The following is a 21,277-nucleotide window of genomic DNA, read 5'->3' as shown; positions in this document are numbered from 1 at the left end:
TTAAATTTCTAATGATAACAGGCGCGTTTGTGCTCTACATTTAAGTAGAAAGTGTTGTGAGGCTTTTATTTCAAATACCAGAGGACCATATTTATTCCACTCGTGTAATTGACAGCTGCGGTTATCGATGACTTTGCACAGTTTGTTTACATGAAATAAAATACGATGTGCAATTAAGAGTTCCAACCTGCCACTGTCACAGATATGGATTTAACGGCTCCAGAGATATTTTAATTACGCAGTGCGCTAATGCAAATCATTGTTATAGAACATTAAATATTCATCTGTGCTCGATTTGAAGAAATTGCTTCAGCACAACTTGATTGGTATTTGCCTCAGACTTCCTTATTTTCCCTGTTGTTCAAGATAAAACACAGAATTGAGACCAGACAGAACAGTTTTTTTTCTTCTTTTACACCAATAAAAAAAAAGAAGGGTATAATTACAATATTTTTAATTATGCAACAGATTTACTTTTCCCCTCCACCTCGCCGCTCGGCGCTTTAACTTCAAAAGCGGCACCGAAGCGAGTATCACATGCGAGGAATGTCTTTGCTTTGTTCGGTCCACATTTCTGCAGGTGCAAAATTATAGAAAAATATATCCCTCAGCTTAGAATACATTTTCTTTCTTTATTTTTTTTTTTTAAAAAAGGGCCTCTTGGAGATTTATTGCAATACACTAGACCTCCTGGGGTTTGTTTGTTTCATTCCATCTGCAGCGCAGTGAAAGGCACAGTCATGCCAACAGCGTTTTGGTGTGTTTGTGCGGACTTGGCAGCTGTTTTTGATTGAGTGTGTGTGTGTGTGTGTGTGTGTGTGTGTGTTGGCTGTCGAGGTGTGTGAGCCTGATGGGGGTTACGGACAGATACAGAGAATAGCTCAGTTCCACGTAGCTGTCACACTCCGCTTCCTACACAACAAAGCCCGTCTAAGCTTCTCTCCCTCCTCTACCTCCTCTCCTCATCTTCCTCTCCCGTCCGAGGTCATTCCTCTCCCACCATCGCCTCCTCCGTCAGTCCACTCCTTATCTCTGTCATCCCCTTCAATTTCGTTCAGTTTCTGCCTCACTCCGTTCTCGTCTTAATCTCCCGAGTCCGCTGCTTTGTCTCCGCACGCCCATTTTCTCTGCCATCGGCCATATCTCCATGCGCACTTCTTTAGAGCGCTCAGTCAAATAGTGGAGAACAAGTGGGCAGCCGGCTTGTCATTTGTTTGGATTCTGTCCCCCAGACGTCCGCACGCATCCATCACAAGTCCCCGAGCTGTCGCTCAAATCCCCCCCACGAACCTCCTCCTCTCTGGCTCAGACGCATCACGCTTTGTTCCTAAAACACTTTTCACGGGCCATAACAAAAAGGTTAGTTCCTTCTTTTGGAATACAGATCAAAAGTGTAACTCTTCGCCAGAACTTTAAAAAATGATTATATTTGGCATACTATACTTGTTCATGCACCGGTTTCTTTATCGGTTTGTGCTGTAGTTCTATGAAAAGGTCATATGGTCGTTCATTAATTGCTGCTAGCAATGTAGAACATGTAATTTCCTGTGTACCAAAGGTTTTTCTCCCCCCCCCCCCCCCTCCATTCCTGCAGGAGAAGACGGTTCCCCTGCTGGACGGTGATGATTAAATCAGTGATGGAGCGGACGTGAGCCGCCCGACCAACAACAGCTTCTTCACCCCCTCGGCAACACGCTCTCTTCTGCCAGCCTCGTTTTGATCTTCAGACACGCTCGGTTCTGCTCGACTGAGCTTGTGCACATCACTTATGTACACGGGGACGGAGGAAACACACACACACACACACACACACACACACACACACAGACAAACAAACAAACAAACAAGCAGCGAGAGGCTGCGGTGTTCACTGGCAATATTATTAACGGGGTGTGTCCGGGCTGTCGTGAACATCTCCCGACAGCACTCGGCGTCGCTCTCCACTTAAGTCGCCTGAAGACTTTTTCCGGGGCTGCAGCATCTCGCCGTGCGGCGTCTCCGCGGTCCCCAAACCCTCCGTCTCTCTGTATCTCCTGACCACAAACCGCTCTATAAATCCTGCCTCCATCCTCATACCAAAATAACACTCCCTCTCTCTCTCTCTCTCTCTCTCTTTCCTTCTCTCCCCTGCCTCACTCCATCTGCTCGGGGTGAAGGTTTGTCTTGATTAGGAGACTCTGTTGGCCGGCTCTTTTATCACTCGCTGTGCAGAAAGGCGCAAACTGGCAGTGGGCAAATGAAAGCCCTCTATCTCCTTCTTGCGCTCGACTCCCACCTCGCCGGCCCTCCCCCCTTTTTTTCTTCACCTTTGTTGTGCTTCCTCTTACTTGTTCCATCACGTGTCCTCTTCCTTGTTTCAAACTTATTGAGTTATTCGCTCCCATCTCATTGGAGAGGGGGGGGGGGGGCGGGGGTAGCTACCCGAGGCATCTTGGATTCCTCGCCTCGCCTTTTTTTCCATGTAGACAATGAATCAGGCAGTCATCAGAAGTGACCCACCGCACATACCAATGAGACCTGCTTCCTCGTCCTCACAATCGTGAGTAATGTCCCTTGGCTCGTGTTGTCTTTTGTAGTGAAGAAAGCGCTGGATAATCTCCAGCGAACAGGAGTAGTACACCGAGTATAGGGAGCGTGGGAGTGGGGTCTTTCTGAGGCTATGCGCGCTCTGACTGACAGGGAAATGGATTCAGAGTTAGTGTTCGGTCCCGCGCAGCATCCATCTGTCTCTATATCGGTCTCAGAGGTGGGAGGAGAAAAGAAAAGAAAAGAACCGACACACGTGCACGTGTAATACGCTCGCGGGCATGAGGGCGCACGCTAATTCTGAACCTGTAAAATGCAATACTTGTGTGGAAATGTCCCTTCAAAGTCACCTTCGGGAGGCGTAGGTGACGAGAATACAATGAAAGCTTCATGTTCCTCAATGGAAGTGACATCAGTTCTGTTGTCAGCAGCCTTCATTTGTAAAAGTGACACAATTTGCTCTGATTCTGCAAAAAAATTGTTTTAAAAATTGTTCACGTTGTATTGAGTTCATACTTTTCCCACTACGACGATTACAGCAGTAATTACTGCCGCTGCTTGTCATAATAAGTACATCTAAATATAATGGTTGCGCAACACGATTGATTACAGAAAACATAATTTACTACTGGTGATTTATCATTAGCGAAGTGAAAACATTTGCAATTAGTCTCGTAACCAATGAATCCATACCTCAAAAACATAAAGAATGAAACGAGAGCTGATTGACTTCCTCATGTTTCCAGGATATTGAAACTGAAGCCGGCACATTTACGGCTCAGCATGTTTTCACGATGCAGCAAATATGTTCAGGTGATATTTTAAGAACTTCTTTTGACAACTATTAATAATGTACGAGTTTATACTTCTTTCATCGTGTTTTTTGTTTTGCTAGGAGTTGTAGGAGGAGGATCAGGAGGAAAAGGAAAACAGTTAACATGAAAACATGATTACGTTTTTTTTTTTGCAAGCTTCTTGTCTCTCTATATTTTATGGCTTCTGTTTCTTCCTTGCTCGACACGTTTCATATGGGGATTTTTCTTTTCAGATAGAAGAAGAAGTAGAAGCAATAACTTTACTTTAAAAAAAAAAAAAAAAAATTGCCTCCCACTGAAAATCTAAAAAGAAAAACAATTTCCTTTCAAGAAGAGCACACACACACACACACACACACACACACACACACACACACACACACACACACGCACACACACACACCGGCACATGTTTGCTCATTCGTGAAGCAATGTAGGAAAAAACGTGAATACGATAATACTCCCTTAGTGGATCATTAGCCGTTTTCGATGTGTGTTATGCTTCACGACTATACTGCATTTAATTTGACCTGCGAGCGGCAATTCCAAAGTCCTCCGACCGGGCATTGACGTTAATAATTGACGAGCGAGCACTTTTACCTGCAGCGCTGTAAGTTCATCCAGCGAATCGCTGTGTTATTCTGTCAGTCACGTAGCGAAGTGGATTTCATCCCCCATACTTTATACATGCGCACGTGTGTGTGTGTGCGTACGCATTTGTGTAATGTTGCATGAAACATTGCATTTTGGTTTTAGCGTGTATATTTTCTTCAAGACTACTTACTGTAAATCAGATTGTGGGGACTCACCTGCCATCTGGGGACAAAAGGCCAGCCACAAGGAGAATGACAGCAAATCCTCACAAGTTAGAACAACACACGTGTGTTTGTACACGTGTGTGTGTGTGTGTGTGTGTGTGTGCGCGCACCTTCAATGGCGAAGGGCTTCCCCACAGTGAGCAGTTTGCACTCGGCGTCGATAGAGACCTCGAAGTCCAGCAGGGCTTTGTCCATGATGAACGCATCCAGGGCAGGAGGATCCGTCCTTCACCACCAACACACAAACACAGTGCACAGGAGTGAGAGAGAAGCATTAATTGAAGATAATATATAAATATATATACATTTATATCACACCCGCGCAGGTGTCATTTATACAGGAGGATGAGATTAACTGCATTCTAACACACTGCGTAAACACATACATCACCACCTAGAACAACAGCCTCTGTGGCACACTGATAACACACTGCCCCCCCCCCAGCAATATCGATCTAATTGACCCTAATCGACCCCTGATAATAGAGTGTCTTCTGTGTGCCGCCGACAGTAGATACATTTCACGGCATTTCAAGACACTGGATTTGAATTATAAACCGAGAGACAGACACATTATTGATGAAAAGAAGAAAACACACAGGCTGCCGGATGTGTGGCACAAATTGCACAAACATATTTGTGCACACGCACACACACACACACAGTCAGTCTGATCAAATTACCTGCAACTTCTTCTTATTCAGGATGTTTACTGCCTAACAAAAGGTTAACTTTACAAAGTCTTTGCTGTGCCAGGGAAGCAGAAACGTCTCTTTTTTCCCTCTGTCTGTCTAGGCCTGTCAAATACAAGGCACAGGGAGAAGAGAGAGGATAGACTTCTTTTGGGACTCTTTTGGGACTAAAAAGGGGTTGGAAGTTATCCGATGCTAGGCCTGAGGATGAGAGTGCAGGTGCATCGTCGACATGAAAGCGTGTCGGTGGGACTGTGAGCTCTAAAACCTGTGTGTAGGTTTGTGCCTGCTTGACTTCCCCTGAGCCCGTACATTTGTGTTCATCGGCAGCTGCCATGTTGTTGCCCGAGGCAGTCCGTCTCTCAAGGAGAAGGCTTCTTTATTTTTTTGTTTCCCACCTTCGGATTCGAGGGCAGTATCGGGGTCATTCGTTCTGCCAACATGGTATTTTACTGCCTCGCACCGGCTCCGTGCACATGCTGCAACTTCCCACTTCGCACAACGCAAGCCTTCATCTTCCCGGTTCTCGTCCTCTTTCTCTCGAAACAGGCACTTGCGTATATCTTCCCGCTTGTATCGCAGAATCAGCACATTTTCGTATCTCAGCATCTCTGCCGGGCGCTCTGTGGAGTCGACGGCGTGTCGGAGAAACATGCGTCGTTCTATCTGCGAGTGTGTGTTCGGCGCTCGGGTACATTATGGTCCTTCTAGCATGTGGGATAGTAGACTCAGTGCTGCACCAAAGCACAGAACTGAGATTGTCCCGATATTGATTTCTTTTAGTTTGCTCAAATACGACTGACATCCACTGACTACTACATACAGCCCCACTTTCTAATAACCCCAACTGTGCCTTTAAGGTGACCAACGTCTGTAGTTTGGAGGTACTTGCAGGTAAATTAAGTAGGCATGGTAAACAAGACTCGACCAGCAAGCACTTTCAACGAGGAGGAAACTGGAACTACTTTTTAAATTCAATTTTCACGCCAGAACATAATATACCCAATTCCTCAGACGCAGACAAGCTGATGGATGACTTTCCACTTGAAAATCTGCTGCACCTTTTATTAAGACAAGAATTAAACGTAGAATTATGATTGGCACCCTGTCTGAATAATGACATTCGGACTCACAAAGGAGAACGCAGAAGGGTTGAATGGAGGTTGAGGAAGATAAGGCCTCAGGTACATTACCAACAAATGAAAGAGTTGATAATTTAATTAAACGAACCGGGTAGGAATATATAGCCATTTATTCCTCTGTTTAATTCATACTCATAAGCATAAGCACCGGGGGGCTCGTTTCCACACCGTGTGCCGTCTTTTTTTAATCCTGCACGTTTTAAAAAATCGGCGAAAGTCGTCTAGTGAAGAATTTGAAATTGTTTCAATGAACAAAATCAGAGAGATACAATATATAAGAAAATATGGCTCCTGATTCTTTTTTTTAAATGTTCTCCGCCCCAACTTTGAAATCAACTCAATGATCACTTTGGCACACCTTAAACGCTCCCCGAGGTACAACGCCTCCTAAATTCCTAAATAGATGATACTGCCCCTTGGTCGGTCTCAATTATTCAGTTCTTTATCCTTTTGGCTGCATCCCAGAATATTTGAAGACGGCCTGTGAGCAGCCACGCATTAAATATTCTGACCTCAATCCATCAGAAAGCAGCAACTTGGCCACATTGTCCCGTATACATAACGTTTTATTCCGCTTCTACGCTGATGACACAGCTGTATCGCCCAGTAACGCCGACAGAGACTGCGAACCTTTCCTGTCTTACAAATTGTCCAGCGGATACATTTTATTTGATTAAAGTCGTAAAAAAAAGCCCCACTGAGATCTTTATCACCGGTGCTGACAATGTGCATCCAAATATCTCGTCCTCTTAGCATAATGTCAGGAACGTGCTCTTTGACAATAACCTCAGTTTTGAGAAACACACCAACAAGGTCTTCTAGTTATTCTACCACCATCTGAGGAATATATTGCTCGGGTATGGCCAATGCTGAGTCTTAAGGACACTTTATTTCCTCACAGTTGGAGTCTTGTAATGGTCTTCAAACGGGTGTAAATCAGAAATCAATTAACAGCCTGCAGATTGTGTAAAATGCGAAAGTTTGAATCCAGGAAAGAGAGTGCATCACTCCAATTTCAATGACCTTACAGTGCCCCCCCCCCCCCCATTGATTTACTTATTAGTATTAATGCCCTTCATGGCCCCAGAATATATATCTGAACCGCTGTCCCCTTATCAACCGTAACCATACACACTTAAAGACTAAAGGGGAACGAGGGTTAGCTCCGTTGATGTTGAGAATAAAGTGCATTGTGATTTGAAGTGTATTCCTCGTGCTTGCCTGGTTATTCAAAGATTATCGTGTATTTTACATGTGGTAAATGTGGAAAACGATCAAAAGCTGGACACGACTGCCATGAAAACGTACTAAAAGAATCCCAAATCTCTCTGCCCCGCGTTCCTAAACATGACCTTCAGTCTGCTATTCATTCGGTCAAAACTCAACCTGGAGGCGTAAGACTTGTCGCAACTAGAACTATCTTTTTAAAACCAGGTTGAAACATTTCTTTTCTCCACAACATTTGATACCTAATCACACATAGTTTTTTTGTTTTTTTCTTCATTTAAATTGTTCCTATCCCTTAAATTTGTGTTTTTGTGCTGGTGTTTTAACGCATTATGTAAAGTACTTTAAACTGCTCTTGTAAATTAATTGTGTATTATAAATGAACTCGCCTTGCCTTTGCTGCTTTCATCTTCTCGCAGAGTCATCCGTTCATCCTCAGCCCTCATTTCATCAATTTGTCCCTGGCCCGCATTCATTCTCTCTACATTTAACGCTTTTAATGAACAAAAAAAAAAAGATTCCCTCAAATGTATTTCAGAGGCATTCGCTATACTCGCGCTACAACGTGGTGTCTCTGGATGAGGAGAAGCTCGCACTAATGCAGAGTGTGTGACGGCACCTCTGTCAGACGCGAAAGCAAACAATGTTCACCATAATAAGAAAACATCTGCTGATGCTGACACATGGACGCAGGTGGAAAGAAATCAAAGGAAAACAAATAAAGAAAAATCAACCCTAAAACTCAAATGACATTGAGCTACATTGAGCTATCCCCATTGATGTTAGACAGACATGTCGGTGGATACAAACATTCAAAAAACAGCCTCCCCCTCCCCCCCCCGAGCTGGAAAATCAGAGCATCCCAAAATCTGAATTGACACATTGTTTGAGAAGTTTTTGATTAAAATATAAATGTTGAATCTAACGGGGAAAAACGGTGTGCAACTGGAGATTTTGATAATATGCATTATTCTATGGATGAACGGCAGAAAAATCGTGAACTGCGGTAACAATTTTCCGTGGGATATCGGGGGAAACGGCACAAGTGAATTCCATTTCAAAAGGATTTTCACAGTCGGTTTCTGAATCAAAATTGCCTTCAGATGGCTTCACATCGCCCTGGTTTTGCTCTTGTTGCCAGCAGACCGAATTGTTATGCACAGTGAGCACGAAAAAAAAGTGCACGGAATACAGACGACCGCAGATAAGCGATGTAAACGTGACCGGGTTGCTTAATCCGGGTTGCAATTTCATGGAGTTTCAATATTTTGTGAACGGCACGCGACGTGCATTGTGTGTGTGTTTGTGTCTTACTTCAACATGTGCACGCCCTCCGGCGTGGTGGGCTGATTGAAGCGTCGCATGTAGTCGTGCATCTCCGGGAAGCTCTTCTTCATGTAATCCTCGGCGCTGCTCTCCCTCACCGTCCCGAAGCGGAAGCCCAGGGACGGATGGTGCAGCTGAGGAAATGACACGGGAAGACGAGGGTTGGAGGAGAGAGAGTGTGTGTGTGTGTGTGTGTGCATTGTGACGGAGGTGATGAAGAGATTGGGGATGTAGATATCATGACGAGGGGTTGATATCAAATTCACTGTAGCCCCGAAAGGGTTTAGGGATATGGAAATCCTCAAGTAATAATTCCACTCTCTACTCATTAGCTCGTCCTTGTGTAAGATTAGTTTGTGTGTACATGTGGCTGTGGGTCTTCACACACGTGTGTGTGTGTGTGTGTGTGTGTGTGGACCGACCTTGTCGTCGTGAATTCCCGAGACCTGCTCGAAGGTCTTCTCCCCGACCATGACGGCCGCGAGGTTGGCGGTGTAGCTGGACAGCACCAGCAGGCAGAAGATGGCCCAGAGGTTCATGAGGAAACGGCCGGTCCAGCATTTGGGAGTCTGCAGAGTGGAGAGAGAGAGAGAGAGAGAGAGAGAGAGAGAATATTCAGTTATTTTGGGGGGTTTTGTTTCGCATTTTTCGCCTTATTAATAAAATAATTACACGGATCCCCAAAAAAAAAGAAGAGGAATGAAAAAAAAAAAAAAAAAACCCAGCTCTCGACGATGAGCGAGTCTTAAAATATCTGGACTCGAAAATGAAAAGAAATGTCACCACAAAAAAAAACAGCATTGAGGAAACACGTTAAAACGGTTAAAAATACAATCGTTATTAGAAAAGAAACGTGTTGACCTAAATACAGAGCGCCCGAGGCTCCGAGCCCACCTTTCTCTCACTTTCATGCTCCTTTAAAAAAAAATTAAAAAAATCCCACTGTAACGCGGAGTCGGTGTAATCAACGTAATCAAAACAGACCGGCTGGGGAGCGAATGCAGAACGTCAGAAAACATCTTTCCTTGAAATTGCCCGGCCGAGGGGAATGAGTCCACCTGCGCGCTGCGATCATTTATTTATTCCACCGATTAAAATCCACTTAACTGACGGGAAAGAGAGATGAATTTCTAGTGTTTTTATAAAAGCGTGGGGATTAATGAGTCATTAATTACACAAACAGGTTGTATTCCATTACTGCGAAAAGGGGGTTTGGTGTGTTTTTCGACTCTTTGCGTAATTAGTTAGATGATTGAAAAGGGGGAGAGGGGGACGGTGGCATCTTCGAGCACACTATTAGTTCAGAAGTGTGTTTGAAAAATGAGTACAAAATAAATATGATTTTTTTTTTTTTTTTTTTTAGTAAAGGATGTCATGATGAGGCTAGACAAAAACAGGCATCTCATTTCTGGCTCCTAAAACTGTCAATTTTTGACACCTGTCACAAGCGTTATTTAGCGAGCTAATTAAGCTAAAGTTAGCCTCGTGAGTTTGATTGACGACGCGACCTCCAGATTATTTTTTAAATCGTGCTCTTGATGGGTAAACGCTGTATGAGATAACGCTTCGATAAGCTCCTTGAAACCAAAGGTCAACGTAAGATTTGATTAAAAAAATTAAAATGCAACTTGACAGATTAGTTGACGTGCTATTCACGCGGCACGTTTTGACCCCATCATTACAATGGAAAACGCTTTTAAAGAAGGTTACACACACACACACACACAAACACTGTCAGACCGGTGTGACCAATGAAAACGCTTGGTTGCGCCCTACAGATTCTTGTTGGCATGTGTCAGCCCTGATTATCAGTTTATCCCCCCGTCACACACACACCCCTCCCCCCCCCCCCCCCCTTACAACCTTAACAAACACAACTTTTTTTTGGGGCTCTGACCCATCACACACAAAACGTTCAGAGTGTTGCTCAAGGGCATTTTAACAGGGTCACGCGGCTGCTAACAGAATCATCCTGATAATTGACACGTTGCCAGTTTGTGGGAAATCAAACCGGTGACCTTTTAATTATGGGAAGGTCTCTCTAATCACTTGGCCTCAGAGTCATTTGCGCTCCTTCCTTTGGGGACAAAGTGTGATTAACGAAAATGTTCTCGACGGTGTTGCAGCACTCAACCAAGAGGAGCTATCTGGATTAATTCAAGCAAATTATGTTTTTTTTTTTCCCCGGATATATTTATCGGAATGTCTAAAGGATTCTGGCTCAGTGTGCTGTTTTCAAAAAACACAGGAAGCAGTGGACTATTAATTTTCCCTGCTCGTGGTCGTGCGTGTGCGTGTGTGTGTGTGTGTGTGTGTGTGTGTGTGTGACACAATCGGTCAAATCTGAACAACGCTGTTCCTGCAAAAGGAACATTTAATCTCTTTATGTATTCACACCAAACAAATCACATGAATATAAAAGGATTTTTTTTTCTCGTTGTTTATCTTTGAAGGGCAATACGTTGTTTTACATTTCGTCACACACACACACACACACACACACACACACACACACACACACACTTCTCTCTCGCCCGTGCCCGCCCACTTGCCCTCTCTCCTTTACATCATCCTCGCTCTGCCCACCTCCACGTCACCTTCATTCTGCTCCCTTTTTCTCTCCGCTCGCTCACTTACCCTTTAAACCCCCGTCCCGCCATCTTTCTGTCAACCTTTTTTTTGAAGCTCATTTCCCAATTTGCACTCTCACCCCCCCCCCCCCCCCCCCCCCACCCCCACACTTCGTGTCTGACTACTTGGGGGGAGTTAACCTCTACTCGCTCTCGCTTTTTTTCCCCACCTTCATCCATCCCCGTCACCCTCACCGTAACTCCTTCAATCTCTGTTGGCCCACTTACCCTCTCCCCCTTCTCCCCCCCCCACCCCCTGCATGTGCATTATCCTCCCTGGACCTCTCTACTTCATCACTGCCTACCGTCTTAACCTCTCCCCTATCCATCTTTCACCCCCTCTTCTATCATCTTTCTGCAGGCCTTTCCCCCAGCTAACTTCCTCATTTGACTCACCTAAGTGTTTGTTTACTCCTCATAATGCACCCCCTTCCCTATATTCTCAATGCAATTTCTATTTCCTACCCCACCCTGCATGGAGCCTATTCATCACAGGGCCGCTTTACCTTGGTGGCGACAGTCCGTCCGAACAGTATGGCGTAGCAGAGGTTGAGGGCGGAGGAGTAGGAGAAGACGCGCAGCCGGTTCCTGCCGTGGGGCGTCATGCCGAAGGGGCTGTTCCACTCGTACAAGGTGAGGAAGAGCGCGGTGAGATGCAGCGTGACGAAGATGCCCACCCACATGGACCAGTGGAGAGGCCACATGAAGGCTCCGATAGGGGCGGCCGTGTCCTGGCTACGAACCTGGCGGGTCAAAAAAAAGAAAAAGAAAAGTGATTTAGCTTCAACTCGTGATTATAAATCTGTAAAGTTCTCCGAGGGCGTCATTTCTTTTCTTTTTTTGCGCTATCCATCATTTTGTAAGGGAAATAAATCAAATTGGAGCCGTATTGTCAGATCACATGATGCACTGCAGTTTGTCGGCCACAGCAGGGAGATGTTTAACAAATCAAAGAACGACTGCAGCGTGTGTGAGGACTCTGCTAAGAAGCCTTTTCAGACTCATTAAACACTCTTATTTTGAACTTTTCACGACTCAGCGAACCAATTACTCACAACTAGCGACCAGAAGACCGGTTGAGCTCCGTCAGGGTGGAATTAAGTAGTTACGCACCATCTCGTCAAATAGAGAGAGAGCGGGATGGACCAATCAAAGTAACGCTGACTCCCGACCTCCCTATGCCGCGTATTTTTTCCCTAATCATTAAAACACAAAACTCCAACCACACTAACGATGACTCGGGGAGCGGAGCGTACCAGGATGCCGAGGCTGGTGGAGTAGAAGGGCGAGGTGAAGTCGATGACTCTGCTCCTGGCGGAGTTGATGGAGAACGAGGACACGGCCATGTCGGCGGTCCCGCTCAGCAGGTCCCCGACCAGCCCCGTCCAGCGGCCCGTGCCGCTCATCGCGCCGTACTTCCCGTCGCCCACGATGTAAAGGTCAAAGGTGAAGCCCATGTCCTCGGCTAGCTTCTCCAACAAGTCGACGCAGTACCCGTAGCAGCACTTCCTCAGGTCCTCCGGTAGTTCTGACAAGAAAAAGAAAACGTGAGCGAGGGTAATGCGAAATTAATCTATATGCATGGCTTGGATGTGCGGGGACTTACACTTCGGGGAAGGGGGGGGGGGGGGGGAATTCAGTCCGCAGCTGTTGACTAGCGTGTAAAAATGTTCACGGATCCTCACAGGACACGCGTGCTCGTGTGTTTTTTAATTACCCCCGAGCCTCGGCTAGGAATATATTTTAGTCACACTGAAACCTGGGCTGGTAAAAATGTAACAAACCCCTTTTTTTTTGTTGCACCTGGCAAGATGGACAGACTATTATATCATTTTATTTTCATTTTTTACACTTTCTTCACACTTTTTTGCTCTTTTTTTTTTTTTTTGCAAACTCAGTTAATCAATAATTCTGCAAAATGAAGTAGGTTGAAACACGGAAACAAAAAAAAAAAGGCCAAGCACCAATACACATTTCAATTAGCTGTCTTCCATTTACCATCTGCTTATTAAAATGCTTTGTGTTTCACTGTCGGCTGCCTGTACAGACCGACAATAATCTCCTCCGTCAGATAGATAGCACCTGGTCTTTCTTCGACACGGTAGTCGTGATCCCTCATTGATTTACTGCCTTTAATCCGCTTTATTCATGAAGCAGTAGCTGTAGCTGAGCTGTCGAGATGAGCTCTTGACACCGCATCTGGTATATTTTACTGAACTGGTCTGACCAGCCGTGATCCCTTATTGATTTTACTTTTAAAATCCACTTCAATCTTGAGGAGCAGCAGTGCAGAAACAGCCGGCGATACAGGAATGCGATCTAAGCCATAGAGATCCAACAGTTTATATAAGAGAAGTTTGAAGTATATATATATATCACAGCGGATGCTTCCCACATGCCCAAATGGGTTTTTGACAAGCATGACAGCGCTCCGCCAACACAGTGTTTTCAGCTCAAATGCCCCCCCTCCCAAAAATAAAACTCACCATTCCCCTCCCAGTCTGCAAGTGTGGTGTTTGGGTTGTGCAGCTGGTTGAAGAGGCTCTGGATTAGGTCGGACCGGTTGGTTCTGGGGTCCAGACAGAGCTGACCGGCGGGACACAGTCCATCCTCATCCACCTCTCGCGTGAAGACAAACGGGTGCTCCACCAGCGTCACCACCCTCAGCCGGTGTCCCTCGACGGATTCTCCGGGCCTCCAGCGTCCTCCGACGTTACTGTCCCCCTGGCCGTCGCCTCCCCTCACCCCGGCTCCGAGACCTTGTCCCTGGCTGCTCCTGAACCCTCCCACCAGTCCCAGGATGCCCCCTTCTAGCTCCAGCCTGCCTCGGGTCCACTGGCCCACAGTCACCCAGGCCGGCTGGCCGAGAGCGCCTCTCTTCAGGCTCCAGACGTGGAACAGCTGGGAGGAGAGGACCCGGGACAAGCCGGCGTCCACCTGGATCAAACCCGTGGCCCCGGTAAAGGACGTGTTGGACAGAAACCTGGAGAAAGACAAACAATAACACTCCTTTCCACCAGAATTTATGCATATATAAGTTTTTAAACATTGGTATATATGTTAAAAATAGGCGAGTATGTTTTTTCTGTTGTTTCTGGCCGGCGGTGCAAACATTATTTGCGGTTAACTACTTTAAGTTGGTGAACAAAAGACAATTTTGAGGAGTTTTATTTTTGTCGCGTTTGATTTAAATGCGTTTCAAGAGGATCGGCATGGTAACATTGCTCTTGACTGACTGGGAGTCTGGTGGCTTGGAGGAGAGCATATTAAATCGTATGTTTGTGTACGTTAATTCTTTATTGTCCGAATGCATGTCACGTAGCATCGCACCGTAAAAAAAAAATAGGGACCAAAAAGAAGGCACATTTTAACGTTTCCCACTGAAGACCAAAGCCAAATGGCTTAAATGAGACACACCAAAGACCTCTGCTGGTTTATTGCAGTTTGGAAATGTAGCCTGCAGTAATGCATGAAAAAAACTGGGCGAAAAAAAAATAAAAGTTACAAAAACGACAGCTCAGGCTGTCATGGTCTGGTTGAGGAGCTTCAGCAAGTCTAGTCCCAGATGGGTAATTGCATCTCCCAGAAAGTCATAATTAAAAGTTAATGCAGTGCAGTGAGGGTCTCCTCCTATCTGCCAGTCCATACAGACACTCATTGCTATTCGTCTCACTCGCCCGGCAGCCCCCGCATCGGTCTTCACGGAGGAATAAATTAGGGAGAGCAATCCCCCCCCCCCCCCCCCCCCCCCCCGCCGCCGCCTCTTGAAGTGTGCCGGGATTGTTTCGCTCACGTCTTATATAGCATTTGATCACGTGGACATCGTCGGGCGACGTCTTCAATGGGAAACCACTCCAGGTGCCGTTTGATCATGCGTCTTGATTGGCGGGGGGGGGGGGGGGGGGGGGGGGGGGGGGGGGGGGGGGGGGGGGGGGGGGGGGGGGGGGGGGGGGGGGGGCGGGGGTCGTCAGGAGGTCACGGCGCGTCGCATGTTTAAATGTTAAAGTATGCAGGGCTCCACTGCATCCGGTGCGGGTGTTTGAACCGTGCGAGGACTGTTGATTACGTACTGGGTCAAGGAGAGAAATGGCAAGTTTTCCTTCCCTTTAATGGAAAAAAAGGTCGGTTAAAGCTGCAGCCAGAAAAATAGCTTCTCCCTTCTTTTTGCACTTTGTCTTATTCTCTCTTTTTTTCCTCATCTTCCAAAGTCGCATGTCAAATTGATGAGCGGGGCGGGGGAACTTTTTTCCCCCGTTAAATACTGGATAATGGGAAGGAAAATGAAAAGCGCCTTAATTAACCACGAGGGCCGTTAACCATCCCCTCCAAGCCCATTGGCTGGACTAAAGCCCGTCGACACGACGTACACAAACATGTCACGGCAGCTTCGCGTTCACTACACGCTCTTTCTTCGGCATTGCGAATTTACTTCGACGGAACAATATCAATTCATAAAAAAAACATTTCCATAGTAATTCAAACAACAACAAAAAAGAGCTGATTAAAAAAAAGAAAAAAAGACGCAGATGATTTGAAAGTCATTCCCCTGCTCCCGTTCCACGTTAACTTATGTTTCCTCATCAGCGGCTCCCTCAGTGTCTGTGGCCATAAAGCAGGAAGTGCCTCGGCTCGCCTTGAGCTGAAATTACTCATGGTAATAGCGCGGCTGAATCATCATATCCCATTGACAGCAGATTCATCAAGCCGACCGACTCCAGACTCATATACCATAATGTAATGGCTGCGGCTGGCCGCAAATACCCCCCAAAAAAATTAACCAAAAAGGCTTCACTTGCTCTCATGCCAGCAGAGAAGTGCGAAGGCAGTTTGAAAACCTCTCTGGATTGGAGACCCGGAGAGAAGAGAGTGATATGATACAGATATAATACAGATATGATACAGATATAATACAGAGATGATACAAAGATGATACAAAGATGATACAAAGATGATACAGAGATGATACAAAGATGATACAAATATAATACAGATATGATACAGATATAATACAGATATGATACAAAGATGATACAAAGATGATACAGAGATGATACAGAGATGATACAAAGATGATACAAAGATGATACAGAGATGATACAAAGATGATACAAAGATGATACAGGTATGATACAGATATAATACAGATATGATACATATATGATACAAAGATGATACAAAGATGATACAAAGATGATACAGAGATGATACAGAGATGATACAAAGATGATACAGAGATGATACAAAGATGATACAGAGATGATACAGAGATGATACAAAGATGATACAAAGATGATACAGAGATGATACAGAGATGATACAAAGATGATACAGAGATGTGAGTCCCGGCTTCTGTTTGCGTTGCTTTCGAACCAGAAGGCTGCATTTTTAAAGGCCGACCGACGACGTCAAAGGCAGGATTGATAAGTCGGCCAAGAGAGGATGGTTTCCCCCCCCCCTCCCTCTCGCTAACACCTGGCCCCGCTGAAGGTAAATGTCAGCAGAGCGGCCCGGTAAATGATGACTCTATAAGAGAGTGGATGCGTCTCTCTCGCCGCTCCCTAATCGCTTACATCTCCTATTACTTTAGGGGGGGGGGGTTGGGGTTGACTCCCCCTCCGTCTTCGTCGCTCTGTTTCGGGGATGAGACGAGGCGTGCTCGTTCCAATGGTTTTAATCTCTTCCAATGGGAGATGGAATCAGCGTGGCAGCTGTGTTGTCGATGTGAGTGGCAGATCTCACTCTGATATCAACAGCTCTCCTGTCTACGCAGTATCTCCCCCTCCGTTTTCATCCCTCACTCCCACCCTCCCTTCCATCCATCCATCTCTCACACAAGTCTACCACTTCCTTACTATTTGACTTTATTCCCTCTGTGTTTCATCTGCTCCGTTCTTTGACTACTTCACGCTTCTCCAATGTATTTTTGGGAATACGCAACCGAGGATTCTTTTTGATTTCTGGACATTTGGAAGAAAAAAAAGAAAGAAAAGAAAACGCCACCAAAAGTGGTGTTTCTTTTGCCCCTCATTGGTCAGAAACACTAACATTGCTTTAGCTTTAGCTCCCGCTCTCCCTCACACCATCTAGACAGCCTCTCTCCCCCCCACCCCGTCTTCCTCACTCTATCCCTTGGGCATTGAGCTGTTAATTGCCTTTTTCCATGTGGAAGTCTCTAACTTCCTTCAGCTTTGTTAGGGCTCTCTGGAGCGATGGCGTCGTCTAGCTGTTGCGGCGTGGGGATAAGAATCAGGGAGTACACTGGAGGGCACGTCGTCTAACTGGACGGCTACGAAAAGTGCGATAGAACAAAACTGTTTTTTTTATTATTTTTTTTTATCTGTTTCTCGCAGGGCAGATGCAAAAGGTCACTGACACTATATTGTCGAGGACTCCATTATAAACAGTCCATTCTGGTGGTCTAGACTAAATCCTAATTGGCCCTTTCCACAGATAGATTGTGACTCTCTCCCTGGTGTCCTTTGCGTCAGTCTCAGAAGCTTAACTTTTAGTTTGCTTTATTGCACGGCCACACTCAACGCAGCTCCGTGTACTATTCGCCATGGTTACCATCGTAGTTTAGCATGTTAGCACGCGATTTTTCTAAGTATCCCGAAAAACACAAAGGCGTGACGGGAAAGGTCGATCATTTGCAGGTGTTTGGTCATAAATCAAAAGTATTGAACACATTCGAATTTTACGGCGCCAGATGGAAAGTTTATTCATCCATAAATATACACAAAGTTTCATGGCATTCTAGCTGGTAGTTTGGATCGAGGGTTTCATTTAAAAGAAAACGGTAAAATGTCACCCTCATGTCGGCGCTAAAGGATCAGGAAATAGTACGGTTGACCATGAATGACTACAATTTAAATAAATCCATCCAAAAGAGTTGAAATATTGCGGTTGACTGCCAGCGTTGGTTAAAATGGAGCCGTTTTAATCACTTTGAACCTCATCAACTTGTTTTAACTCTACTAATGAAGGTCCAATAACATTGATTTGTAATCCAACTCAGAATCCTCTCTCGTTTTCAGCCTTCTGGGTCCTTTCATGCCAAATTGTTCTGGCTTCCCCGGTGCTTAACTGCAGTGGGAGGCGACGCTGCGATAACCCATCTTGCGATTATGTGGGTGGTGTTTACGATCCCCTCTCAGGATGGCGCAGGCACCGGGCGCGTGTGTGTCAATATTTTTCTGTGGGTTCCTGGGCTCAAACCCCCCCCGCCCCCCCCCCCCCCCCCCCCCCCCCCCCCCCCTCCAAAAAAAAACACACAAATCCTTCTCTCGCCAGTACCGCGTGAACACAGAAGTTGATTACATGCTGTTTCATCCATCGCGGCGTTATAACAATATCAACCCGGCAGAGCAGAGATACTTGACTTTCGGTGGTGGAGATTACGGCATCACTCACGTAAAGAGGGCTTGTGATGCCAGTGTGAGGTTTTTATTCTTCTTTTAGCTGGTCAGAAATGTGAGGATTTCCTTTTTTTCTTTTCTGCTTGAAGTGAAAACATTTATGTATTTGGATATGCTTCTTTTTTTAATTTTATTTACTGTGTGTGTGTGTGTGTGTGTGTGTGTGTGTGTGTGTTATCACAGGCCGCACCTTGACAGAGCTCTGTGAAAGCTGTCAGAAGCCCCTTTTAAGAGCTGCAGGGATTGAAGCAGCAGCAAAACAGCAAAGGAGGAACAGACAAAAAAAATAAAAAAAATACTCTCCCCGTTGTCAAGCCTGTGAATCTGTATGCCATAAAGACCTCCTCCCCACCTCGAGTATGACAGCGCCATTCAGAAGGAGCCCCCCACCCCCTCCTCCCCCCGCGGCGCAGAGGACCGACAAGGGCAGCGACCGGAGCGCACGTTTACCGCGACGTGTCCGTCAGAAAGCTAACGAGCCGACGCCCATTCAGTGGTGTGACCCCGTGAAATTTAATTGCGGTGCGTCGTTGTCGTCCATTAATATCGTTTTTTTTTTTGGTGATTCAAACGTTGGGGAAACTTCGGCTCGGCATTTTTAACTGAACTGCCCCTGACCAGCAACACATGTGCATTGGTATGTGGGAAATCGATCTTTTCAGGAAGCTGAGAATACACCACAGTTTACCTAACATGCACAGAGATATTAAAAAACTATACGCTCCATGAAAAAGCCCCCACTCAAAGTGCTAACGATGGAGGTCTGTGGATTATCCAGGGCAACAGACACTACTGGAGAGAGAGAGAGTGGGTAGATATCTCAAGCTGGCTCTCTGAGTGGGAGCTTGTTGGCCTCCCAGAAAGTGAAGGTTCGTTAGTGAGCCTGCTGTCATCAACAGCTCCTGCACATCCCACATTATACAAACGAGTGAGGTCACAGGTTCACAGGATAGATACTGCTGGAGGTAAACAAGAACTTTATTGGGTTTTTTATTTGTAATTTGGGTGCACTGCCTCTTTTATTAATCTAAATGTGTGTATGAAGTGCGTGTGTGCATTTACCTGGCCAGATATTGTCCCGAAGAGGGCAGCTCATGTCCGTTTGGTTTGTCGTAACAATTCACCATGTTCTGAATCAGCGCCAGGTCCGGCCTCACCATGGTCGCCGCGGTGACCGCACGGCCAATCAGCTGCAAGGCGTCACGGATGTAGAAGCTGATGGGCTTGCGGCCCACCTCCCCGTAGGCCAAAAGTCCAAGGGGACCCCCGAGAGTGTGCAGGGAATCCGGAGACAAGGGGTATCCCATGATCCACTGCAGCGACGGCAGCGACGGCGCCAGCCGCTGGGCCGCCCGCAAGACGGCGGAGAGGCACTCGGGGTCGGACCCCAGGAGGAGGACGGAGGAGATGGGGGACGGGGAGCGCAGGAAACGGGCGGAGAGGATCTTCAAAGCCTCCTCTTCCCTCTGTTCTTCCTTCTTCTCCTCCCTGCTCTCCCCTCTCCGGTCCCCGCCCCCGGAGACCAGGGTCAGGTTGATGATGTCCCACAAATGCCAGTTCGAACCGCTGTGCGTCTGCAGGTGAGACAGCAACCCCTCGCCCCCTTCCTCCCACCCGGGGCAGATGACAGCTGCTCCCCCCCACCTGCTTTCCCCACGGCCCACCCTGTCCCGGTCCCCCTCTCCGCCCTGCAGGACCGCCAGCAGCAGGCTGCCCAGGGTCGACGGAGGCACGCGGGCCGACATCTGCAGGTGGAACCGGTTCTATCAGAGAGGACGGGAAGTTGAAAGAGGGGGAATGAGGTAAAATGATGGAGGAGAGGTCGGGGAGAGGAGAGGAGAGAAAACAACAACAAAACAGAGATTAATAGATGCAGCCAAACCTCAAACACCTCCGGGCTGCATAACGTCAAATCACATTAAAAGAAGCTTTTTTTTACGAGCGCCCGAGTGCTGCGACAAAAAAAACGCTCCCCCAAAACAACGCTGATCAGAATCAATCAGTCACATTCGTTCATTATCTCTCTCTCACTCTGATGGGAGGAGAGAAGCCGCCACTGGTACAAACGAGAAGGCGACGACTCGCATCTAATCTGCGACGTCGCGGTCGACTTGGCGAGACAACAGTAGCACCCACAGTTCATTTCCCCCCAAACCGACCCAGGCGAAGAAAAACACCGGCTTGTTTCATACCGTTCCAAAAATGGATAACACTGTTGTTTTAACTGCCATAAATAGTATTTATGTCATTATTTAATAGGCTTGTTTACATATTATTTGTACAATTTGTTTCTTGAATATTGATAGGAACTATTTGTAAGTCCTATGTTGCGCTGGGACGTTAGTTGAAGACGTTTAGAGGAGCTAAAAAGACTGGATGCAGCCAGAGCAAGGCTTCAAGTCTATGATGAAAATGAGTTATATCCAGACTCCACATAAGTCTGAGCTACATTTGAGCAAGCAGTTGATCAGGTGAACCCTGTGTCTCAGGACCCACAACCACAAAGAGGAGATGCGGCTCCAAGAAGTGTGCTTCAAAAAACGACACCGGGGGAGCTTGTGAAAGTCCTGGCTGAGGCTATATCAGCAAACAGGCTTCCCATTCCAGAGCCGACAATCTTTAGTGGGGATCCACTCAAGTTTAATCATTGGAAGTCTTCCTTTCAGACCCTAATTGAGAGACAAAA

The 21,277-nt window shown here is 46.3% G+C and overlaps 1 protein-coding gene across 1 annotated transcript in view; it reads right to left on the bottom strand.

Annotated features, from left to right (window-relative positions):
* Nucleotides 1-21,277, bottom strand: part of LOC117751615 (glutamate receptor ionotropic, NMDA 3B-like) — a 31,562-nt gene that overhangs the window by 6,769 nt on the left and 3,516 nt on the right. Inside the window, exons 2-8 of the mRNA XM_034563546.1 lie at nt 19,654-20,354; nt 13,663-14,159; nt 12,433-12,704; nt 11,683-11,919; nt 8,969-9,115; nt 8,535-8,680; nt 4,270-4,385 (exon numbers count right to left, since the gene is read on the bottom strand). Coding sequence (XP_034419437.1) covers nt 4,270-4,385; nt 8,535-8,680; nt 8,969-9,115; nt 11,683-11,919; nt 12,433-12,704; nt 13,663-14,159; nt 19,654-20,354 — 2,116 coding nt within the window. The remainder of the gene's footprint in view (nt 1-4,269; nt 4,386-8,534; nt 8,681-8,968; nt 9,116-11,682; nt 11,920-12,432; nt 12,705-13,662; nt 14,160-19,653; nt 20,355-21,277) is intronic.

Source organism: Cyclopterus lumpus, chromosome 22 (genome assembly GCF_009769545.1).
Source record: "Cyclopterus lumpus isolate fCycLum1 chromosome 22, fCycLum1.pri, whole genome shotgun sequence".
Lineage (NCBI taxonomy): Eukaryota > Metazoa > Chordata > Actinopteri > Perciformes > Cyclopteridae > Cyclopterus > Cyclopterus lumpus.
This window is presented reverse-complemented; position numbering and strand designations above follow the sequence as displayed.